At 31.7% G+C, this 23,464-nt stretch overlaps 2 protein-coding genes across 2 annotated transcripts; both read left to right on the plus strand.

Annotated features, from left to right (window-relative positions):
- The first annotated feature begins 807 nt into the window (after positions 1 to 807).
- On the plus strand, positions 808 to 22,335 carry LOC108563434 (glutathione S-transferase-like). The gene is made up of 5 exons (XM_017922109.1): positions 808 to 1,066; positions 20,358 to 20,497; positions 21,278 to 21,445; positions 21,500 to 21,642; positions 21,699 to 22,335. Exons 2-5 carry the CDS (start codon positions 20,359 to 20,361, stop codon positions 21,864 to 21,866), a joined length of 618 nt encoding a protein of 205 aa, XP_017777598.1. The 5' UTR covers positions 808 to 1,066; position 20,358; the 3' UTR covers positions 21,867 to 22,335.
- Positions 3,840 to 5,263, plus strand: LOC108563433. The gene has a single exon (XM_017922108.1). It carries the CDS (start codon positions 3,996 to 3,998, stop codon positions 4,854 to 4,856), a length of 861 nt encoding a protein of 286 aa, XP_017777597.1. The 5' UTR covers positions 3,840 to 3,995; the 3' UTR covers positions 4,857 to 5,263.
- Positions 22,336 to 23,464: the final 1,129 nt, after the last annotated feature.

Raw genomic sequence — 23,464 nt, forward strand, 5'->3', positions numbered from 1 at the left:
ATAAACTTGGAAGTATGGGCATACTTGATATAATTAACACCATGTCTTTTTGAATCCTATTTTTTCCACTGAATTAAAAAAAAAACTTTTATTATAATGGCTCAAATAATTGAGAAACGTGCATATCGAAAGTAAATCTAATGTTATATACCCAATATAACTTAATTAGCTTAAGATAAATACATCGGATAATCGGAATAATCAGAAAAGTATGTGTTCAAGTAAAAAAAAAGTATTTTTAATTATTAGCAAATGCAAAGATAACTGGATAACTGTTTGAATTTGTGTTTTACTGCTACGTTTTGTTCAATTTAAGCTGTAGTTGCTTTTGTTCTACATGATTTAAATAGATAAAAATCGTATTTTATGGTTGATGTCTTCTTACAATATAATCTAATTATGTTCAAATTATAATTATAATTATAAAAAATCGTTGCTTAATACCTAACGCGTTAACCAACAGTGTCGACCCTGAGTTTGGCTACCACAATGTATAATATTTAATGAGTTTCGTGTTTCCCTATGCATATGCCATGCAAATAATGAGCTGGTTTTGGATTTCTTTAATTAAATTTCCAAGTTAATTACGGTCTTCGTCGAATTTATATACGTATATCATTAAAGTTGCATGTGTTACTCGACTCAGCGGAGCACGATTCCCGATTTCCTATTGGAGTTTAATGAAGGATCTACCAATAGACGATACTTGATGATTGCAGCTGAGATGAGAGAGAGTTGGGGGCGGCGGAGGCGAGCATCCGGGGGAGCGGGAATTCGTTATCTGTAGAGTATGACGCGAAAGCTGCGAACGTTAAGCGCTCTCGAGCAAAAAGGGGGATGGCGCGGGGGTGGCGTTGCGCCGCCGGCATCCTGGCAGTAGCCTCGAAGCCGCCGCTCAGTGCAGACCTCCACCACATCGCCACCTCCGGAAAACCAACCCCCTGCAAAAAATATCGAACCTACCATCGTTTACACACACACACATATACACGCAGAGATACAAACGTGAGGAAGAGGGGGATTCGCAACAAGTAAAGCTCGGCGATAAATAATACAAAAGAAGAAGGTAAAACTGAACAGAATCATTATATAGATATAGGTTTTAAAGGAAGAGCGGAACGTATGCATGAATATTTTTCAATTTCCGGTTTCACGGGTGGGCGGTGAATGTTTCAAATAGAAACCACCGGCCGTGCTCGAAATGTGCTTAATGGCACTTTAAAGTTTCTCCAATGATGAACGATCGCTCGGTCGACTCCCCCGCCGCACAGTTAGATCTCCGAATATGATAAAGTTCGCACGCAAAGCGAGATAAATTTAGATTTATTACATTTGTAGCGTTCGATTATTTAACTCCGAATTTCAATTGCAACCCTCTAACCGAGGAAGCAGGGACGTATTGGGCTCCAATTTCCTAGGTACTTTCTCAACGGAAAGTTCAGAGACTCATCGGCTGGGACCCGGATCGCAGCATTTCCGCGCATGCATCTCGAAAAGTAATTACTCGAAACTTTCGTACACAACAATGCTTTCAGCGCAAAATGTAATTCAATCCGAAACGAATGTCATCTGAACTTTTACGGATTACTTCGAGTACGCATTTTATCCAGTATACCGTTCCTTCTATACATACTTTAATATAATTAAAACCGATGATCGTTTCTATTGACACCAATCAACGTGACGTCAATCGGCAATTCTTCGCTACCAATTACCTAGTTGGCCTGGCTCGCTTCGCCCACGTCACTTATCAGTTGATAATAGAAATAAACCAGACCTTGCTTTAACTTCAATAAAAATGTATTCCCTATACCGAAATAAACCTGGGAACGTAATCAGATTAATTTCAGGTGAGTAATCTAAGCGCGATTAGGGAATGCGCGAGGAAGGGTGGTGGTTAGAGATTGGAAGAAGGCGTGCGAGTTTCGTACTGATAAGGTCAAATGGAAAATGCCACCCCCGCAATGACCCTAACACACACTCTCTTCTATATCTATATATGTATATTATATATATATATACACATGTATATCTGAACCTTATATCGGTTACGTGCTTGCTCTCCATTCTTGTGAGCTTTCTCTGTTATGGATTAAAGCTTATGCAAATCTGGCGATACACGCACGTTAATCTCGTTCGCAACTAAAACAACTAAAAAGAAAATCGGTCATTTGCATAGCCCCGAATGCGGCTCGCTAATAGAAGTTGTGCTTTCAGAATTTATGTATTCTCGTTTACTTCCTACTTTTCGCAACCCTAAATTCTTATTCCGCGTGTGCAGCTTCGCCACAGGCCTTTCGCTCTATTGACAAACTGTTCGATAATGCCAAGGTGAGAAGCACGCTACAAAAAAAAATGGATAGGGTGAGAGCGGAAAGAAAGAGAGAGTGAGAACCCCATTCACAGTATTTCCTTGATATTTTTGGATTATCATCTCATCCGCTAAGGGTCATACTATGCGGTAATAAAAGCTATCATTAGAACCAATGAAGACATTATTAAAGTAAATAATTCCAATTTTCTTGCTATGTAATCGATACAGCCATTCGACGTTTATACTGTAACAGAGTTATTTGATCAATTCGACTTACTTAAATATCAAACCTCAAGAAACTATAATTTCTCAGTAATCACCTATTAACAAATCCATTTAAAGTACTTCAAATCCTTCGAATCCAATAACAATTTCATATTTCATAATTTCGAATTTGAAGATGCAACTGAGATTTCATATATGAAATGAAACAGTTTATTACGAAAAGCTCGTTAAAGTTAGATATTAAAAAGAATAATTTTAGACAAATTAAAACTACATTTTATGAACAAATAATTATTTTAATCCACGGCAATATTGATAAACCTTGATTTATTACCATTTATTGTACAGCAATACTTCGCATAGTCCGCCTTTCATCAATCCGCTTGGAAATTTTCTAAACAAGTTAATATTAATCGAGCAAAATAAATTCGATTACAATTTATTTTCGTGTGTATTTAGTTGTTTGAATTCAGACAGATCAGCTAAAGAGCATATTATGTGGTAATAAAAGCTATCATTAGATCCATTGAAGGCACTATTAAAGTAAATAATTCTCAATATAATCGATACAGCCATTCTACTTTTATATTATAGCAGAGCTATTTGATCAATTCTCGATACAAATGTTTAAAGCCCATAAAACTTTAATATCACATCAATTCAATCATTTTAATAACAATATTTATTGCAAACAAATTAATTATATAAAAACTCAGACTAGGCCTAATAAATATATTTATATTCAAACATTCCAGTAAGAAAATTTAAAAACAAACTAAACTTTAATTCAGTTAAATACAAATTTATCCCTTTGCAGCAAATCAATTTAATATTTCTTATTATGTTTTTTTTTTGATGAGTTTATTAAAACAATAAGTAGAAAGACCTATAATCAATAGACAGTTGACTTTTTATTTCTATTGTTGTTGTATTAAGGTTTTATTATGTTTATTTTCTAAAAAAAATAGTACAGTAAATTACAGTAATACTATAACACGATACTCTCATAATGCATTCTCCATATAATTAATCGCGTTTACTGGTATTAATAAAAAATGAAACAATTATTTGTAATCTTTATATACATTAAAACGAACATTGTATTTCCGTGTTCATTATCGTAAATTAAATTAAATAAATATTTAGAACAGTTACAATTTTATTTTATATACTACAACGTTTATAAATCAATATGTATAATAAAAAAACTTCTATCGTTCATTTTAATAGCAAAAAAAAGATGTAGATGGATAACTTTTAAAAGATACTTTCACGTTGATACTGCTAGAGGCAACGTTAGGCTGCAACAACTACAGAACCATGAAGTAAAATTAGTACTAGTGAATACCAGTCACTACAATATCGATTGTAATTACGCTTACATTGTATTTAATCATAGTTATATTAAAGATAATCGAGGACAAGTTGATAACAACAAGAATATAACAAATTAAAGATGTCGGAAGACCCAGACGCTTTGCAAGTACCAGAACTACCAAAATACCAGCAAATAAACAAAAATACAAAAATCGAAGAAGCAATCATACTTAATCCACCAGATTACCTGCAAATAAAAAACAGCGAAAATATGGCCGTTGAATGGGAAACGTGGTTACAGCAGTACGAATGGTTTGAAACAGCATCTAACCTTAAAAAGAAGAATAAAAAAATGCAAGTGGCTACTTTCATGTCAATAATTGGATCAGAGGCTATCAGCATCTACAATACCTTTAGATTATCTAAGATAGATCAAAAAAACCTACAAGTGATAAAGGAAAAGTTCAGTGAATATTTTATTCCCAAGACAAATGTTACATGTGAAAGGTTCATGTTCTTCAAAAGAGAATATAAAACTGAAGAAACAATTGATGACTATGTAAGAGCATTAAGACTTAGAAGTAAAAATTGTGAATTTGGTGAATTAGAAGATAGCTTTATAAGAGACAAGCTGGTCACTGGAATAAAGAATGACGCGGTAAGATTAAAACTGTTATCTGAAGAAGAGCTTACATTGGAAAGAGCAATAGATATATGCAAAACCAATGAACAGACAGAAAATCTATTAGAATCGTTAAAATTTCATGATATGCAGCAAGTAGATTCAGTAAAACATAAAGTTAAAGAACAGACTGAGAAACAGAAGTCTGAAGATGATAAATGTGTTTGTAAGAGATGTGGAACAAGACATGGCAGGAAGTTATGCCCAGCATTTGACAAAGAATGTATTAAGTGCAAAAGGAAGGGACACTTTGCTAGATGTTGCAGAACTAAGCAAGTGCAAACAGTGAGTACTCTAAATGAAGACATGGCCAATTAAGAGGTACCAGTGAACTCAATCGAAAGCAAAGAAGATGATTCGTTTGAAATATTAACATTACCTGAAGAAGCAAATAAAAAGAAACATTTAAAAACACAATAGCTAGAATAAAATTATTAATTAGAAGTTACAACTAATCTTGTGAAAGATTAGAATTGATCAAAACAATTGATTGTCTGAAATTTATAACTAGAAGAATACCGTTTGCTACATACTTAAAACATTATAGTGAAATAAACACTGTTGCCGAAAGTAGTTTCAAAGAGTTTTGGTAAGAACAGAAAGAAAAGTTGGATATATGTAAAAAAATATTCAGAAAACCTTGAGAATACATGGGAGAAAATTAAGACGAAATGGTTGTAACATTGCATTTCAACTGATCTTATTTTTTAAATATTGTGATGTAATTATTGTAGTAAATATTATTATTTTATTTATTAACAATGTATTAAATGTATTATTAAATATTTTTTTATTCACAATAATTGCATAATATTTTATTTAATCTAAGACGCACTACTAAATCTTCCTTTAATATATAATAGTTCTTTGAAAAACACGAAAACCTTTAAATGCCTAAAATGCTTGTTCGCTTCATAAGCAAACCAATAATAGTTCTCTTTACTCATAGAGCTCCTTTATAGAAGTTTCTTTTGTTGTCCTATAATTAAATGCAGAGTTTTCCCGTTCTTCGCAACGTTTTTCATAATACGAAAGTATTTATTCACGTTATTAAATTCTCTTTCAGTGATACACACATTTAAAATGAATGCTGATTATGTTCTGATTAATATAATTTATTTCGTTTAATGTCCTACATAAGGAAATTTCTTAAACTTAATTTAAAATTATTAATAGCCATTATGTTCTTGTTGAATTTAATTATTTGTTATGATTATTGCATGTAATTTGTTCTATCTAGTACATATTCAGTTTATATTGGAATAAATGTTGTAGTTTTATTTTGATTGGATAAGAATTTGATATTGATTTCAATATTTTTTTACCCAAAAATGAATACTAGTTCTTGAAGGCGTGAGAAACATCCAATAATTTATTTAATATCACATATTTCGAAATTATAAAAATTAAACTTCAATATTCATCATTTTTGTGTCCACATAAGAGAGTTCCGAATTCATAGTTATAATATGTTGTGAAATATAGTAATTATTGATTTATACTGTGGGAGTAAAATGTTGTTTATAACACACACGCAAAACTTATCACAAGATTATAATAAAATAGCTGATAGGCTAATTATCAAGACACGCGAAATTCATAAAATTTGTGTTCAGAGTTAAAAATAAATAGTCAACTTCAACTCTAAATCATATTTAGAAATTTGAGTCTAAAGTTGATTGTTTGTGCTGTTTCTCCTTCAATTATGAAGGATTGCATTTAACACTGTCGTTTAACAATAATAGTTTTTGTTAAATCATGATCATTTTCAATAAATAAAGTCATTTTGTTTGAAATTTCGTTATTTCGAAGCTTAGTTATAGCTTAGTATAGCTGTATATGTATTTCAATTGCAGATATCTGTTAAATATACTCGCATCCGTTATTAAATTTATGTATCCATTGGGGAGAATACAAGATGTCATTTCCAATTCAGAATGACAAGCCAGTAACGTGTATTAGCCACAGATGAGTGGGCTGTAAAACATAATCTGATGGATATAGCTATTGACAATTGTAAAATGATGGCCAGTTATTGTATTTTGTAGACATAAAATCGATATTACTCGCTTTAGTACATAATAATTTAACATTCCGTGTAAATATAGTTAAATCTTTAACAATGTAAATGATCAAAATCAATGATGTTTTTAATACGTTTTTATGATAAAAAAAATATTGTACATACTTATTATACACTTATATTTAATTAAAACAAAGAAATCAATCAGGTATATACTTTTATTGTACATAGTTTTTTTTTCCTATTTTTGCTGTTGGTCTTTTATATGATGCATCTGCAATTTGATGTAGTCTATGGTATCGGATGTACAAGCTTCACTGTAAACTACTCCAATGCATTAAAATAATTGCCACGTTTTCCCGATTGCTGTCTGCCTTTCGTACTAAATGGACCTGTATTTTTTATTTGCACATTTCAATATTGAAATAATTACTCTATAGCCCTTTTAAACTAAAAGAGGTCAAACACGATAATAGTTTATTTGCATTAGACTGTCCTGTCGCTTTTAAAATATGTGAATTATATCGATTTAAAACAACTAACACCTAGAATTATTACTCATAACGAGCAACTAATTACAAATTAAATAAAAATGAATGGATACTTGACAGCAATTAAAAGTTAAGCATCATTTATTCTTAATGATATTTGAATGGGCAGTACTTGCAAATTATTTTACATAAACTAAATTGTTTACCAGGATAATAAAGATTATTATTGTATTTTTTTTGTTATTATTTTTCCAAGATAGGAGTTTATAGAATAATAATTTCCGAAAATTCAATAATGGCTCAATAAATTGATCTAAATTAGTAATTTTAGGTTGTATGATCAATCTCTACTGGACGTATTAATACAAGTGAGAGTATTACTAAAAACAAATGAGTTTAGAATATTACATTTGTTTCATAATTGTTTTATTGTTCGTCACATTTTATGTTTCCTTTACAACTATATTTCGTAGCTTGTTAAGTTGAAAATGGTATAAAAAGGACTTTATTTTTCAGCTCATTATAGGGTTCCCTTTCTTCGCTTTGTCATTTAATTTATTTCCTAACATTCAGAATTTAATTGGCTGTTTGTGCATTTTGTGATATACGTTCCTTGTTCGTAACTTTATAGATGTTTTCACTTATTCATTTAATTTAAGCATCCATAGAAAACAAAATGAATGAAATACGTATACAACGTTGTTCATACTTTCTTCTACGATGTATTTTACATTTATGCTGTTGTTTTTTCAGTTTTCAGCTAGTTCAACTAAATTTATTTTTCTGAAAGTTTTCACCATGATATAAAATACATAAACTATGTAGAAAGTTTAACATGTTATCAGTAGCGTAACAAGAAGTGAGATGAGCAAATGTGTGAGCAAAGTTAATGGGCTTTTATTGAATTCGTGGGCTCCACGTAATGTTTTATTTAAATGACTGAGACAAATTTTAATTTGGTGGCCCATCGAATATGAATTTGGTTTACCAAAAAGATTTCGTCTTAATTTTAAAAAAATATCTAGGGGTTATTACGTGTCCGCTGCACATTGCTACGACACTGCTCGTTATACACAATGTCTTTTTCCTTTATGGAATTATACACATTAACTAGTCATTATATAGAATGTAGAATTATCAACTTTGCCGCTGATATATATCTAACACTGTTATCCGCAGTGAAATTGAAACAATAATGAAATTTCAAAGTTTAATGAGAAAATTATGATTACTTATATGTATTATTATAAATTCAATATATTGATAAATTGTCGTCTAAAACGCATTTCTATATTGCATCACTATCAATATAGGTATATGTTGAGCATTCAATTTTACGAGGAGTATTTCCTAGTCGATACATAAAGCCCCAAACAGATACATCATAGGTTCAATATACACCAGTAAAGTTCAAAGTTTGTACACTTTCTGTATTAAGGTGAACAACTATTTTTTGTTCAAAGAGAGTACGGATTGAATTGAATATGTTTAGATTGCGATAAAAACTAAACAAAAACTTTAGTGGTCATAAATTTTATAATGTAGATAAACTGTTATGTCCATCCATATGAAGTGTATTGATGCGAGCAATGACGTAGTTAGAATACTTCTTTTATATAAATTAATACAAAGTATAAGACGCAGAGTGGACAAAACCAATCGAGAGCAGCGATCGAATCTTATTACGGATAAACAATCCAATTCCGTGGGAACACTTAGTTTAATTTATAATATTTAGCAATAAAAGTGTTGTAAACCATTTGAATTGAATTTAAAATCCTAATATTTGCCACACAACAGCAGACAACAAATATTCTTTGAGATTTGATACATTATTTTGAGTTCTATTTTATATAAGTCTTATTGTTGTATGCATTTAATTTTTCGATTAGTCTGGTTTCAAACAGTCCTGGTACTATGCGGAATCGATTACCCGCACTAGAAAATTATTTCTGTACTTATTTTAAATGTATTTAAAATACCATTAAATATTAAGTAGGTCTATATTTAAGTATTGCTATGTTGTCTATTATACTGGTATACAATTATGTTATATATTGTATTATTATATGACTATATATTTTTATGCTTGGAAATCTGTATGTATTGTATTTTTCTTAATTATGAAGAACAAAAGCGGTATATACTTTTTAATTTTAGATCCTGTCTTATATTATTGTGTACGAAGAAAATGAAACGGTTTTTATTCATGGCTTTAATATTTTTCACTAAAAATTGCTGGTTTGTCCTAAGTATAAGGTAATGAAAATAATCGTTGCGTAATGAAAGTGACGATAGGTAAATTAAATGTAAATATGCTCCTATATTAGTCAAATAATATTCGGTTAGAACAGAAGTCAGCAACCTTTTTGGAACGAATAGCCGCACGCAATGATGAGTACCGTGTGCTGACCAATCGAACCAATTATTCTTTAACAATGATAAGAGCCGCAATTACTCATTCAAAGAGCCGCGTGTTTCCGCCACTGGGTTAGAAATTTTACAATAATTAATATAAATGTATGTACAAGTACTTTTAATCAAAGTAGTAGTTAACAATGTGGATAAAATGAATGCACTATTTGTCTTGTCATGCCATTGTAAATCTATTTAATAGTCAGAACATTATTATGTGATTCCAATCTTCCTTTGCTACATACATTTGTATCCTAAAGTTTTACAATATATCAATCCGAATTCCAATAAATGTTCATGTTAGTAATACAACTCAGGGAAATTATATACTTATTAAGCGTTTCTATTTCAAATAGTTTAATTACTATTATGTATACCACTGTTTTTCAACATTTTATTTTAACTCACTGCACACTTTTTTTGTAGAGGAGAGGAAACATTACATAGGGATCACGGGTGGAGTCGTGGTACTGTGGGTTTCTTACCGCACTAAAACCTCTCCTCTTCTTCATCAGCATACAGGACCTGTATCACTGTACTACTTTGCGATGCTGATTGTCTTTGCCTGATTGGCACTTCCCTTGGATCATTAGTGCTGGCCTCCACTGCCACTGTCCTCGTAGGCCCTCTGCAGCCTCCGCTCGTCTTCTTCTTTACTCTGTTATGCATGCTGCTACAATCTCCCAGCTATCTGCACTCTTCAGCATTTTCATACTATGAATTCCGCCTCTGCCTCGTGTTTCTTTATAAGCCATCTGCAGCACCTAAAAAGCGTGTGATTACGGCTATCGTTCTCCTCACAGTACCAGAAATGTTGTTTTGCCGTGCTTTCTGCTCTATTTGTGGGATAAGGCATACTTTAGTCTACAATTAAACTTCCGCGGAACACCAAAATTATGACGATAATTAAATTTTGATATTGCGCTTTGGACGTCTTTATAAAATAATGTAATTAATGATCTTTAAATATTTTCGCGTCACTTTTTAATTTTGCGCATGATGACAAAGGCTTTACGTGAAAATGTATTCTGTTTGAAATTGTTTCAATGATATAGATATTTCTTTGGCTTAAAAAAGTTTTTATCAACCTGCTAGCAAATCAAGAAAGTTCTCTCTCGAACTTTTCCATATTGAAGTTTTACCTGTAAAATATTACCTTTTATTATATAGGTAGCTTGAATAGATGTTGAATACGTACAAACAAAGCATAATAAGGAAAAAATCAATGCTATGTTTGTTTGTCTGCCGTTTTCATTTCCTCCACTCGCAGACTCTGCAACTATTTGTACTGAATGTTTTCAACGATTGCTGTATAAACAGTATTCAAGACTTTCCAGGTTTTGACGTTCTGTTTTCGTTTAATGCTTTTTAAGTAGCCATTGTCCAGAAATACCACTTCCAACATATATTCCTCATTGTATTATCACAAACATTTTGACAGCAGAGAAAATCTGATTGCTTTCAATCCACGAAGGATCCTTGAAGAATTTATTAATAGAACAACTCGCGTCGCTCAAGTTCCTGCTGGGGTAAAGTGAAAAAATAACATTCAAAAACATTTAACGTAACCCATCAATTGCCATTTACGTATCTGTTTTTGTTTGTTGTGCTGATTCATTCAACGTGAATGGATTGAGGCAAAACAACATAAAGAAAAAACTGATAATTGGAAACGTGACCAATTCAATTTCTCGACTGTAATACATATTTTTCGATGGTCGCATTGATGTTGCATTAAAGCAATTTCGTCGAGGGAAATACGCGAGCACGTTTGATTATAAATTGTTAATGACGCAATAATTCGATTTAGGTTGTAAATCATACTGGATATATCTTACTAAGCAAACTCAAACATGCGTTAATTACACAATGAACGTGCCTGAAAACGTGAAATTACTCTATCCATCTCTGAATCGTTTCACTTCATCCCGTATTATTGTGAGTCCGAGATGATGACATGTATATATACATGCAATATCCATCCCTAAAACGAGTTTATTCCTGAAATAACCAATTTATAAACTGTCACGTGCCTTCGTGCGTGGATGCCACCCGTCGACTTGGATTACGTCAGTAAATATTTGCTCTAATTGAAGAGAAACAACGCACTAATATTATTCCAGAAAGTGGAAGAATTGCGATTCACTATTACGTGAATGGGAGGTAATTAGGGCGGACAAAAAATGACTCCAATTCCAATTCTATTTGATGTTTTGAAAAGTAGGACGTGAAACTGTTTACCTTTAACATCCGCCAGCCCCAATAACAACAACAAGAAAAAAAATCGCGTGGATGGTATTTCCAATTAGAGCGACAGGGGAAAAGTAAAAATAAAGTAGTGTAAGGTCAATCTAATGCCACAACCCCAAAAACCGCATAATTAACCTTAAAATCTATAAACTTCTTTCACGTCAATGCATTATTTTTTTTATATTCAAAATACACACAGTGATTTCAGCAATTATGGAAAACAACTATTTTTATCGGCAATTCATACAGATCGATAATTTAATTATGTACAAATATTTGCTCGAAACGCAAACCATTCAGAAAATATCGGATTTATATCATGTTGAACGCATGAATGCACATTTTCGCAGAAGCTTTTGATACATTTGGAAATTACTCACCAGATGGTCCGTAAACTTTGTTCGCTTGTTTTATGAATAAAATATTCAGTTTGTAAACTGTATACCAACTTGTCTACAAATTATCCTGTGGAGTGGTATAAATCCTTTGGTTTTACTGATGATTAACGTTTTTACTATTTATATAAACTATGTCACATGTTCAGAAAATATTCACGTAGTTCTACTGACATTGATTAATTTCTACATTGACATTATATTTATTTTGACATAAATTTATGCAATTATGTTTAACAATCCATTTACTATATTTACTATAAATAATTTATATATAATTATACATATAGTGAAACCTCGAATATCGAACTCAATTCATTCCTATCGTAAGTTCTTTAACCGAAACCATTAAAATAAATGCAAATTTCCCGGCCCCCCGTAAGTTTTGGTTAGAAACGTTGCCCTATATTGTATGTACACTTTCTTCAAAATATTGTTTGGGATAAAGTTGCAAGAAGAAATCTCTGACTATTTTCAATTGGATCTGTAGTACCGCAAGGAAGTGTACTCGGAATTGTTATCTATTCATTTAAACATAGGATCTTCCAACACCACATAAATCAACTGTTGCTACATTCTCAAATGACACAGTACTAATGTGCTTTGCAATCAGATTGAACACTGGCTCAAATAATGGAGTATGAAACCTAACAAAACGAAATGTAACCTTCACGATGCAACTCTAAACAACAAAATATTACCGCAGGTGGATATTGCAAAGAGACAACTCACCCCGAAGAAATATGTATTCACAATCCATCCTCAAAGCAATATAGTCATGGATTACGTCAACATTGATACTCCAGTGATTCCAATTAAATACATTGCGTACAATCACGCAATACACCGATATGTCCTCAAGTGCTAGTAAATCAAACATATTCATTCAGACTCATAAATTGCTATATTCTAATCTGTCCACATAGATTTAATTAAATTTAATGATAATAATATGTTGTTTTGCCCATCCATAAAATAGATGTTATAAAAAAAATATTTCGGGATCGAAATTCTCTTTGCAAAATGAAACAAAATCAATGTTATAATATTAAAAATATTATATTTGTATATGTATATAAAATATACATAGTGTCATAGTTCAATAAATAAGGGTATTTAAGGTTCAAGATGCAGGTAAAAACATTTATCTGACATGAAATAGTTCTACTATAAATTAGCAAAGTGTACGGATACCAGACACGCGAATGTATTGATAAACTAAATACGGCACAAAAGCGCAAAAGGCTAAAAATAAGCTCATATAAAAAGAAATCAAGCGCAAGTTCAAACGGAAATATCTTCACTTTCTTCTAAATTATTCCGTTCCATTTTCAGCTGCTTCAGTTCAACTATTATGAAATAACTATGTCAATAATCTAAAAAAAAATAGTAAGCTATTAGATTCCTTACATCGTATTGAAATATTGGATAATTTAAAAATATAACTCAATAAATGAAAGTATACTTATTATTTGTATTATATTATATATTATAAAGCCTTTAACCCGTAAGTCATTATATTGTAGGGGTTGACCTTCTGGCTATTCCAGATATTTCTAATGCACTTTTCAGTAGGAACAAAGCATTCACGGCTAGAGGTACTTCTTCGTTTCAAAGTCTATATCAAATACGTTCTTGATATATCATCAATATTTGGATTTCAAAGTTGAATGATTCAGTATGAACCATATTAATAGTGTGAATGAAAATACAAAAGAAAAACTTGATAACATACATTTCTATAATGAGACTAAATATTGCTAGTACTATATATGAATCCTTACGTCTGGAAAAAAATAATTCTAGGTAAAAAATGAATATAGTTTTTAATAATACCATTTCATTTTCAGAATTTATTTACCTGTCGATTTAGCAATTTTATGTTAAAATTTTCCAGTAAATATTGATGAAATGCTATAACGTTAAATTCGTAGATTCTAGATAAATTCAATAAATTATGATAATTTTAAATTAATGAATAAATAAGATTTATATGCAAGTAATAGAATATATTAAAAATAAAAATAAATGTTTTATATCAGTTTACTTTGGTTGGTTAATTAAATACAACTTGTATACGTTTGTTTTAATTATAATACTATTACTAATAAAAATTATCACCCAGCATTCATTCAATACGAACTGACTTATATAACATTAGATAAAGGATAATTAAAAAGTTATATACAAAGGTTAATTGGAATTTCATTTAAATGCAATGATTATAAGCGTGGAAATTGCATTTCCCGGAGCTACGGGTAAAACTGTGTAAACTTTCTGTACTAAACTAACTAATATCATCGCCACAATCTGCAGTAATGAAATCGCTTTACATAAACAAAATGCGATGAATTAAATAGCAACAACGGAGAAAACTAAGTAATTTTAATTTCAATTATATTAATAACATGTTTTGACATAATTAACATAATTGCTAAATTGAATAACTTTATAGATATCTGATTAATCATAATAAAATGATTAAATTAGATCTGATTGAAGTCAATTCGTTTTGCACTTAATTAATTTAAAGTATGATCTTGTTTATAAATAAAATATCGACACGTGTACATTGGAAATTAATAAGTAACTTTATATTAAATGGTGATACTAGTTTAAGAAAGTTGTAATTGAAATGTTCTTCTATTGACAATTGTTGTTTAACAACGAGGCTGGAAGTTTTATAACCCAGTTCTGACGCTGTTGCAAACAGACCTAAACTCTGTTCCAATCTCAATTACCAAAACTTATTTTCGGGTATCTCGAGACGGCCGCAAAACGTAGGTACGACAGGAGAGGACTTCAAACGTTCGCGAAATACCTCATAAAGGTGAAGAGCAGTAATATTGAAGCGCGCCTTTTCAGTAATTACAGGATTCCCCTGTTACCAGCGGGAGCCAAGTTGTAAAAAAAATGTGAGCAAAAGAAACTGTTACCGTGAAAAACGCGTTTAAAATGTGTCGGCGAAGGGTGGTTTTATTCCGAAATTTGTTTAAGTGCAATAATTAAAAGCGAGGAAATTGCATTTCCCGAGGCATTTCCATACGAAAATTGTTTCGAAGCGAGTGAAAAGAAATAAGCATATAAAGTGCCTCCAAAGATTAATTTATCGATCACAAATTTTGCTTTTAGTAAAGTTCGTTATATCTAATGTATAGCAGTTGCCAAGGTAATATTTCTTAAATTAATTTATCTACACTTAATTGCATATTACGTAAACGAGTGATGTAAAATTTTTAAATATCCTACTTACTTTTTACCTATTTACAACTCAGGTCTTAATTGACTATTTATGAAATATGTGAGGTATTCAAATTTGTCAATCAAGCTAATCGTTTTGATTCTAATATAGCAAACTTTCTAAATTTTGATACAAATAAGAATAAAAAAGAATATGTACCACATAAACAATGTCACTTGAGAAACTCAGGACATTCTTCTTTTGGTATGACTGCAACAGAGGGGAATATTGGTATCCAAACAATAAAATATGTATTCTCTTCTCAAAATATATTATATAAAAACGACATGTTGAAGTGTCGTTTCTTGAAGTGCTGCATTAAGGTTGTCGTATGGGTTAGTGTCATACATTTTATGATTAGAACTATATTAGGGAGACCGGAAGATAATGTATTTTTTTACAGTAGTGATCGGAATAAATGGAAATCCGATGATGCAATGTCGTGCGAGTATGGTGGGTGAGGCAGAATATCGCCTGTTTTGCTACAAACTTTTCAATTAAAGATTGATTTACTCGATCCAATTGTTCACTGTAAAGGTCTGCATTCACAGTTTGTCCAGGTTTGAGCACTTAAAATGAACGATTCCACGAATACTCCACCAAACGAAAGCACAATTTTTTGGAATGTATTCCAACCGCCTTTTGCGGGACCCAAACACCTTCTCTGCATACTTTACCAATCTGTTGCAAATGTTCTTGGATGATCGACGAAGGTTGGTTAATGTTCTTGGATGGTCGACGAAGGTTGGTTAAGAGTGTTAGACAGTTCCTCGATTGGCTTACACGGATTTAATTCCACTTACTCTCTTAACACGTCATTGTCTAAAGTTATTGGATTTCCTTATCGATACGAGTAGAATAGATCAACAAGTCAGATATGTACTCTTCTGGTATTTAGCTTTCCATTTCATCCAAAATTGCAAAAAAGATTTAATTATTTACAAGTAAACAAGTCACTTTAATATTAAAATTTGTTTGGTACGGCTTTCAAGTACACAGTGATCTGATTAATAATAAACAAATATTACATGCGCAAAAAGGACATTACTTTCCGGTTCCCCTAATATTATCTATTCACGCTACAAGGACCTAAATTTTCTATGAAGAACTCAATTGAAATTCTCTGAATAATCTATATTCACAGTTTCTTTTTCTATATTCTTCTTCACTTTTATAGTCTAATTTTTCGTTTAAAACTATCTTGATTAAGTCATTATTTTTCACGTTGAATACCATAGTCATAATCTCATAAGACTTATAAATAAGTATTGTTTTTACTGCTAGGTCTGACTTTAATTGTAGAAACGTAATAAATTGTTTATACTAATATTACAAAATTAAATCATTGCTTCTTTCTTCAACTTAGATATAGAGTACAGTAACACCCGATAGTAATTACGCGATAGGTGAGTCCGAGTGAAATCGCATAAGTCGGGGTAGAACTTTGCATTTGCACCAAGAAATAACAAAAATAATGCCCTACTAGACATGTTCAAAAGGTGGTACATTGCGTGCACTACCTCTCAAAGAGTTAAGTATTTCGTTATTATTGTATTATTTACAATATCAATTTTTTAAAGGTTGTGGTTACTTTTTTTCAACGTCGTTATTTGATTGTAATATTATCTCATTAACTATTTATTCAATTGTACAAATATACGTAGAATTGATTTTCTAATGTAAATTTAATTTAAGAAAACAGACAATTTCGTCGGTGTGGTATATTCAATTTACCAAATTACATAATAACTGTGTTGAATAAAGAGTGACGATTTATTTGTTTGGATGCAGCAGCAGCGAGGATTTGGTAATTAAGACACGGGAATTCGCCAAAACAAATATCCGGGATTAGTATGCATTACGCGGCTGCCTGCGCCGCCAATCGATTTCCGACATCGTTGTGAGAGGCGGGTGACGGGAGGAGGCGGTGGCTCGGAAAGTTTTCCAAAAGCGGAGCAAAATATTTCAGCACAGAGGTCTTAATATATATTCTACGGTTGCACACTAATGACACAATGAAGAAAGTTCCAATTTGCGATACACGTTGATTTGCTCGATTTGGATTTGGTCGGATGAGTCACACTAATTACAGCCGTCGCTGAAATTAACACCGACCGAACACAATTGACTACCATTAACGCAAGCATACACAATAAAATTTGCAGCCAACTAACTTGCAATTAACCAATGTGTAATTTTAATCGGACCGCAATGCCATTTATACGATTTCTATTAAACACAGTGTTAACTGATTTCACAAATTCATCTACTTTGGATTTTATGCGATAAATTAAGTTAAAATGTCTATCAGTGCTAACGAGTTGTTAATATACTGCGATAACAAGTTTACAGTAATTATCAAACTTCACTAATAGCAAGCAAATGTAACTCACAGTTTAGGGATAATTGAATCTCTATATGATTTTTTTCTCTTTACTTCGACGACGAAATTCACAAAGTTAGAATTTTCAGATTTAGATCGCCGTTTTGTTCGATAACTTTTGTCCATTTTGAAGGCAATTTCATAATTTTGCGATTGAAGAAATCCTTGTCTCTATTGGTAAAAAAACTTGACCAGCTCATTTTCACAAGCCTGTCTTGAGGCCTGTTTTTTACCATCAAGAAAATTTTGCAAAAGCTTGAAAAGATGATAATCACTTGGTGCCAGGTCTGGGCTATACGGCAGGTGCGATATAACCTCCCATCCAAGCTCTCGGAGCTTGTGGCGCGTCTTTAAAGATATGCCTGGCAATTTCTTGATGGAACACAGCACCCTTCCTGTTGGCCAATTCAGGATGCTTCTAGTTGAGCGTCTGCTTCAATCTGGTCAGTTGTTGACAGTATAGGTCCGAATTGAGCGATTGGCCCTATGGGAGCCGCTCATAGTGGAGCAAAACCTTCTTGGTCGTTAATCCGGGCTTAGCGATTGTTTTGGCCGGCTTACCGCGGCTGGACCACGATCTTTTTTGCCTGTTGCTCTCGTATGTGACCCATTTTTCATCGCCAGTCCGCTTCAATAATGGGTCGATTTCATTACGTTTCAGAAAAGAAACGCAGGCATCAATTTGCTCCAAAACGTTTGTTTGCGTCAATTCGTGTGGCACCCATACATCGAGCTTTTTCTTAGGACCAGCAAATGGTTCCAAACGCTTTTCTGGCTAATCTTCAGTTCCTGGACAATGGAATAAGTGCTCGCATGCTGGTCCGACAGGACGATTTCCATGATTTTATCAACATTTTCGACGATTGGACTACCAGAGCATGTCTAATCTTCGACGTCCATATTACCAGAACGGAAGCGTTGGAATCAACATTTTGCTGTTGCATTCGATACTGTATTGGGTCCATAAACAACACACTGTTATTTGGCCGCCTGCTCCGATTTTCTCCTAGGTTGTAGTGGTACTGAAGTGGTACTATCGAATTTTCTCTTTTTTACCTCCATTTTGGAACGCTCTAACACACAACTGGATTCACTAAACAAAAAATGTCATAGAACTTTTTTTAAAGGGTTATGTCGCCTTTAAGTATAGAATGACAAGATGCAACGTATACATCGTGAGATATACACTAACGAAAAACGCTCAGAACTTTTTACTTCACCCATTATATTATTGAAAATAAAATAATTAAATGTACTAAATCAATAGTTTGTTTAACATTATTTCCAATTGAAAAAAAAACATTTATATTAACTTATTGTTGTGAATTAAATAAAATTCTTATATATAATATAACATAACAGGTGTACCAATTTTGATTTTCAATTGTTGTTTGTAAACTCTATGTAATCTCTTGCACAGTTGTATTATGATTCGATTCAATTAATTTGGTCATCATAAACTTCAGTAGGTCGACCAGAATTTTGGTTATCTTTGAGTTAAAAATCTCCAAAATTGATTTTTTAAACCAATTTTGACATGTAACAGATCACGTTAAACAATCAATATCATAAACTTTCCACATCGCTTTATGAGCTTCAAAAGCTTTATTTTATTTTCAACTTTTATACTATGATAATTAATTATATTTTCATTCGTTCGCCTTCAAAATATTTTATATTTTTGGCAAATCATACCGTCTTTTTTTTACAAATAAAATACTCTGATATATAATACATATTTTCATATTTTACGTGTTCTTTCTAATTATTTATTATTTTGTCCATATGAATACATTATTTCAATTAATTAATGCTTGAAACACAACAATACAAATTGATGCGAGAGATTTAATGAATAGTAATTGGCTGATACATTAATACAACATAATTTAATTAGCTGTCCAAAATATATAATATTAAAAATGAATAAATATATAAATAGGTCAAACATTACAACAAAAAAACAGAAATACATATATAATCATAATTTTAATTAATAAAATATAAGTAATGATTATTTTTAGCTTTTAAGTAGTTTTTTACATATTCAAAATATTTTATTTAAATATATATTACTTTATACGTAATTTATAATAAAATTGAGTTAGCTGTTGGTGCATTTGTATATGAACTTCTCTTTGTAATCTTTCAATAAACTTGATATTATAACTTCTACGGTTTCAATAAAGTTTGCTATGAAAGTTTCTTTGTAATATAGACTGATGCGCCGCAAATCTTCTCAAGCATTTCAACAGAAATGATTGAATGATCTACTTCTTATTAAGATATATTAAGTGGAAATATATTTTAGTCTAATAACCATTGTTTTTTATAGTGTCGTCATAAAATGTTACTACAATAGTGTTGTTAAAATAGTTAAAATTAAAAAACTACTTTTTAGAACATCTGGTGCAATATTAAAAATGATTAAATGAAAATCAAATAGAAATTGGAATAAGCCAATCCATGATTAGTTCCTACAATATCTTAAGAGATTTGCAAAAATGTATCACAAAATATTGTGAATTCAATCATATTACAGCAATATCGGAAGATTGGCTTAGCGTAATCAAACGGATACGATTGGTATTAATGTTGTTTGTGAATGTTTCTGATTTCAGGATGTCGCAGCCGAACTACAAATTGATTTATTTCAATGCGAGAGGCCGAGCCGAGCATATTAGATTTATATTTGCTTATGCGGGAATCGAGTACCAGGACGAGAGGATCCCGAGGGAGAAGTGGCCCGAATTGAAAAAAAGTACGTTGAGAGTTCAATTAAAATACGTACGCTGATAATAAAATATTGAAACATCAGTAACGAAATTTCGTATGCAAATCCAAGAACCTACTTGCCTACAAACCTGAATCCCGTGCCACGTGACCCGCTTAAATTGTAACACGGTTAAACTTCGGAAAAGCGCTTAAATCAATCCATCACGCACCGTAAAATCCATCCCACATCACCCCCCTTTGAAATCCAATTAAACCTGAAACTAAACAAAGAAAAGATTTAATTAAACCAATTCATTTCCGGTCGCGCGTTCTAAATTAAATGCAATAATTGCAAGTCCCGCATTACGGGGGATGAAAGAAACCAGGATTACCTGTCCAGGCTAAAATGAAAACATTTGATTCCCGTAAAACAAAGGACCGTTGATGAATCGAAATAATATATCTCGTACCGTGATCTGTTTTGTACGGAGCCGTTAAAATGCACCAGCAAGATAAATAACATAAATTAAACATCGTTCGTTTGATTTAATTAAAATGGAAAAGCGGAATCTAACCAAATATATATATATATATCTTTCGTTACAATGGCAATTTGTATTTGGAAGCTGTTTGGAGTAGGCAATAAATAAAATGGGGATCTTCCGTAAAACCTGAAACACTGGCGAAATCCCCCTAAAAATACTGTAACATATGTGCCTTTCCTTTATTCCTTTTTTTATCATTATCATTTTGCTCCATTCGGTATGAAATGGATGCAAATATTCCAAGGATTGGAATTTTTTAATATTGATATTGAATATTTCAGGAATGCCGTTTGGAATCGTCCCGGTTTTGGAAATCGATGGTAGACGAGTTGACCAGAGCAACGCTATTGCCAGATATTTGGCCAACAAATATGGACTGGCTGGAAAGGACGAATGGGAGGCTATGCAATGCGATGCTCTTGTCGACGCACTCGGTGATCTAAAGCAAGGTAAATATTCTCACAAATTAAATAACTGCAGTTTAATTCATTCAAATTTTGTAGTTTTGTGGCAATTGAGAACGGAGCAGGATCCCATCAAGAAGGAAGAGCGCAAGGCCAAGTTGATGAGGGAGACAATTCCATACTACCTATCGAAGTTCGAGAAAATTGTTTCCGAGAATAACGGCCTTTCCGTTGGCTCAGGTGTACGTTGGTGAAGAAGAGAAGTTTGGTATTGTTAAACATGAAATCATTGTTTCAGATCACTTGGTGCGACTTTGTTTTCGCTGTTTCCTTGGAGAACTTCGAGGCAATTTTCGGAAAGTCCTCGTTGGACTATTATCCTGCAATGAAGTCGCTGAAGAACAGAATCTACGCTCTGCCCAGCATAGCCGAGTGGGTGGCCAGACGTCCGCATACCGAATCCTAAACTGAGCCGGAAGACCACTCACCAAACATAGAGTTTTTTTTCAGTTAAATCATAGTTTCGATATGTTGATTTAATGTCAGAAAGAAAAAAAAGTAAGTGTTAACAAGTATACAAGAAATGAGCGAGACGATTCGGCCTTAATTAAAATGATCATAATAAATAGTAGCTTGGAAAACTTTTGCTTTTTGGAAAATGATGGGCTTTGGGATAACAAATTCGTCTATTTTTTTATATTTAATTTACATATATAGTGAACAACGTATACTACTTGCATATTATAGAAATCGTATATTTATGTATACATAAGAATATGAATTTGCATATCTGTTCTACTAAAATTTAGAGGAATGGAAGCCTATTTTCACTTACTGTTCCCCCATGTATCCGAAAATCTGAAATTATTTTTTTAGTGAAAATCAAATCAAAATCATACCACTGAAAAGGCATATGGAGGAAGCGAAGCATTTTTCTAAACAGGGTCCGCATAATTTCATTGTTTGCATGGCTAAATGTTAATACTATATAAGTGTGTTGATTAGTACAAAAAAAAAACGACAAATATAGTAAATCATTGTTAAATGTTAGAGGGAGTATGGACAGATCATGAAATGTCTATTAGATGAATATTATAAGATATAGATGTGCCTGATTAGTACTTGTTAAATGTTCTTTGTTTATTTTCAGATGATATTATAAGTGTGAATATATGTTATGTTACGTTTTATTCTGTTTATATTGCATATTATACATGTATAACTGTTACTTGGTTTCTGTATAAAACGCACAATGTTTTATTCATTTATATAGTATTTTTATGTTTTCTTGGATCCTAAATAAAAGTGAAAATGTAGATGATATTATATTTGATTTTTTTATCCTCAGCAATTCCTAATAATCCTAAAATTAAATGTATTTTAAGTAAAATGCAATAGAAATTTTGATAGGTCTATATCGATTTATCGGCATTTTAATAAAATCATTAAACAAATAATTATTAGAACTCAGACGTATTCTGAGAAGCACTATTCGCTTCATACATAAACTTTAACACATCTTCTTTATAATAGTTAAACTTGTTTGGAAGGTTGATCATATCATTTTATAGGACACCTGTTAAAACAATTTTAAAAAAAGCTATATTTTTTTTGAATACTGAACAAAACCAGTTGTATATTAAATCGTTTATAAAAATCCATCATAATTATTGTTGTTAGCTACAATTTTGGATGTCCAATATTTAGTATTTCCTGTTCTATAATTGATGAAAAAGTGAGATTACCTGAGTATTCATAGCTCAGGCTTTTTCATATTTTTATTTTTGTTGCTCCTTATTTTTATTAAGCAAAGTTTGGGCTCAACAAATCTACTCCTCAACATCTTGTCAACAGATAATATTGAATCAAATTATATATAATTAAAATAAAACTAACAACGTAATATTATTCTTTAAGGATAGTATTTCATATTTTAAAAGTATTATCTTAGTAGGTTTAGTTTCCGTCTCATGTATGAAGTAGGCTTTACATAATGAAACGTCAAAGTAAGATGGAACAAGACCGCTCACGTCAGACCTTAAGGTTCGTTGGTTTTCTTTCAGA

The sequence above is a fragment of the Nicrophorus vespilloides genome, unplaced genomic scaffold (assembly GCF_001412225.1).
Source record: "Nicrophorus vespilloides isolate i.1.1-1 unplaced genomic scaffold, Nicve_v1.0, whole genome shotgun sequence".
Classification (NCBI taxonomy): domain Eukaryota; kingdom Metazoa; phylum Arthropoda; class Insecta; order Coleoptera; family Silphidae; genus Nicrophorus; species Nicrophorus vespilloides.

What these genes read in the sequence shown, in the direction of transcription:
- LOC108563433 (XM_017922108.1), top strand. Translation starts at nt 3,996, where the DNA reads ATGTCGGAAGACCCAGACGCTTTGCAAGTACCAGAACTACCAAAATAC.
- LOC108563434 (XM_017922109.1), top strand. Translation starts at nt 20,359, where the DNA reads ATGTCGCAGCCGAACTACAAATTGATTTATTTCAATGCGAGAGGCCGA. An exon ending in GTGGCCCGAATTGAAAAAAA is followed by an intron (nt 20,498 to 21,277) that starts GTACGTTGAGAG and finishes TGAATATTTCAG; the next exon opens with GAATGCCGTTTGGAATCGTC. An exon ending in GCCTTTCCGTTGGCTCAGGT is followed by an intron (nt 21,643 to 21,698) that starts GTACGTTGGTGA and finishes TCATTGTTTCAG; the next exon opens with ATCACTTGGTGCGACTTTGT.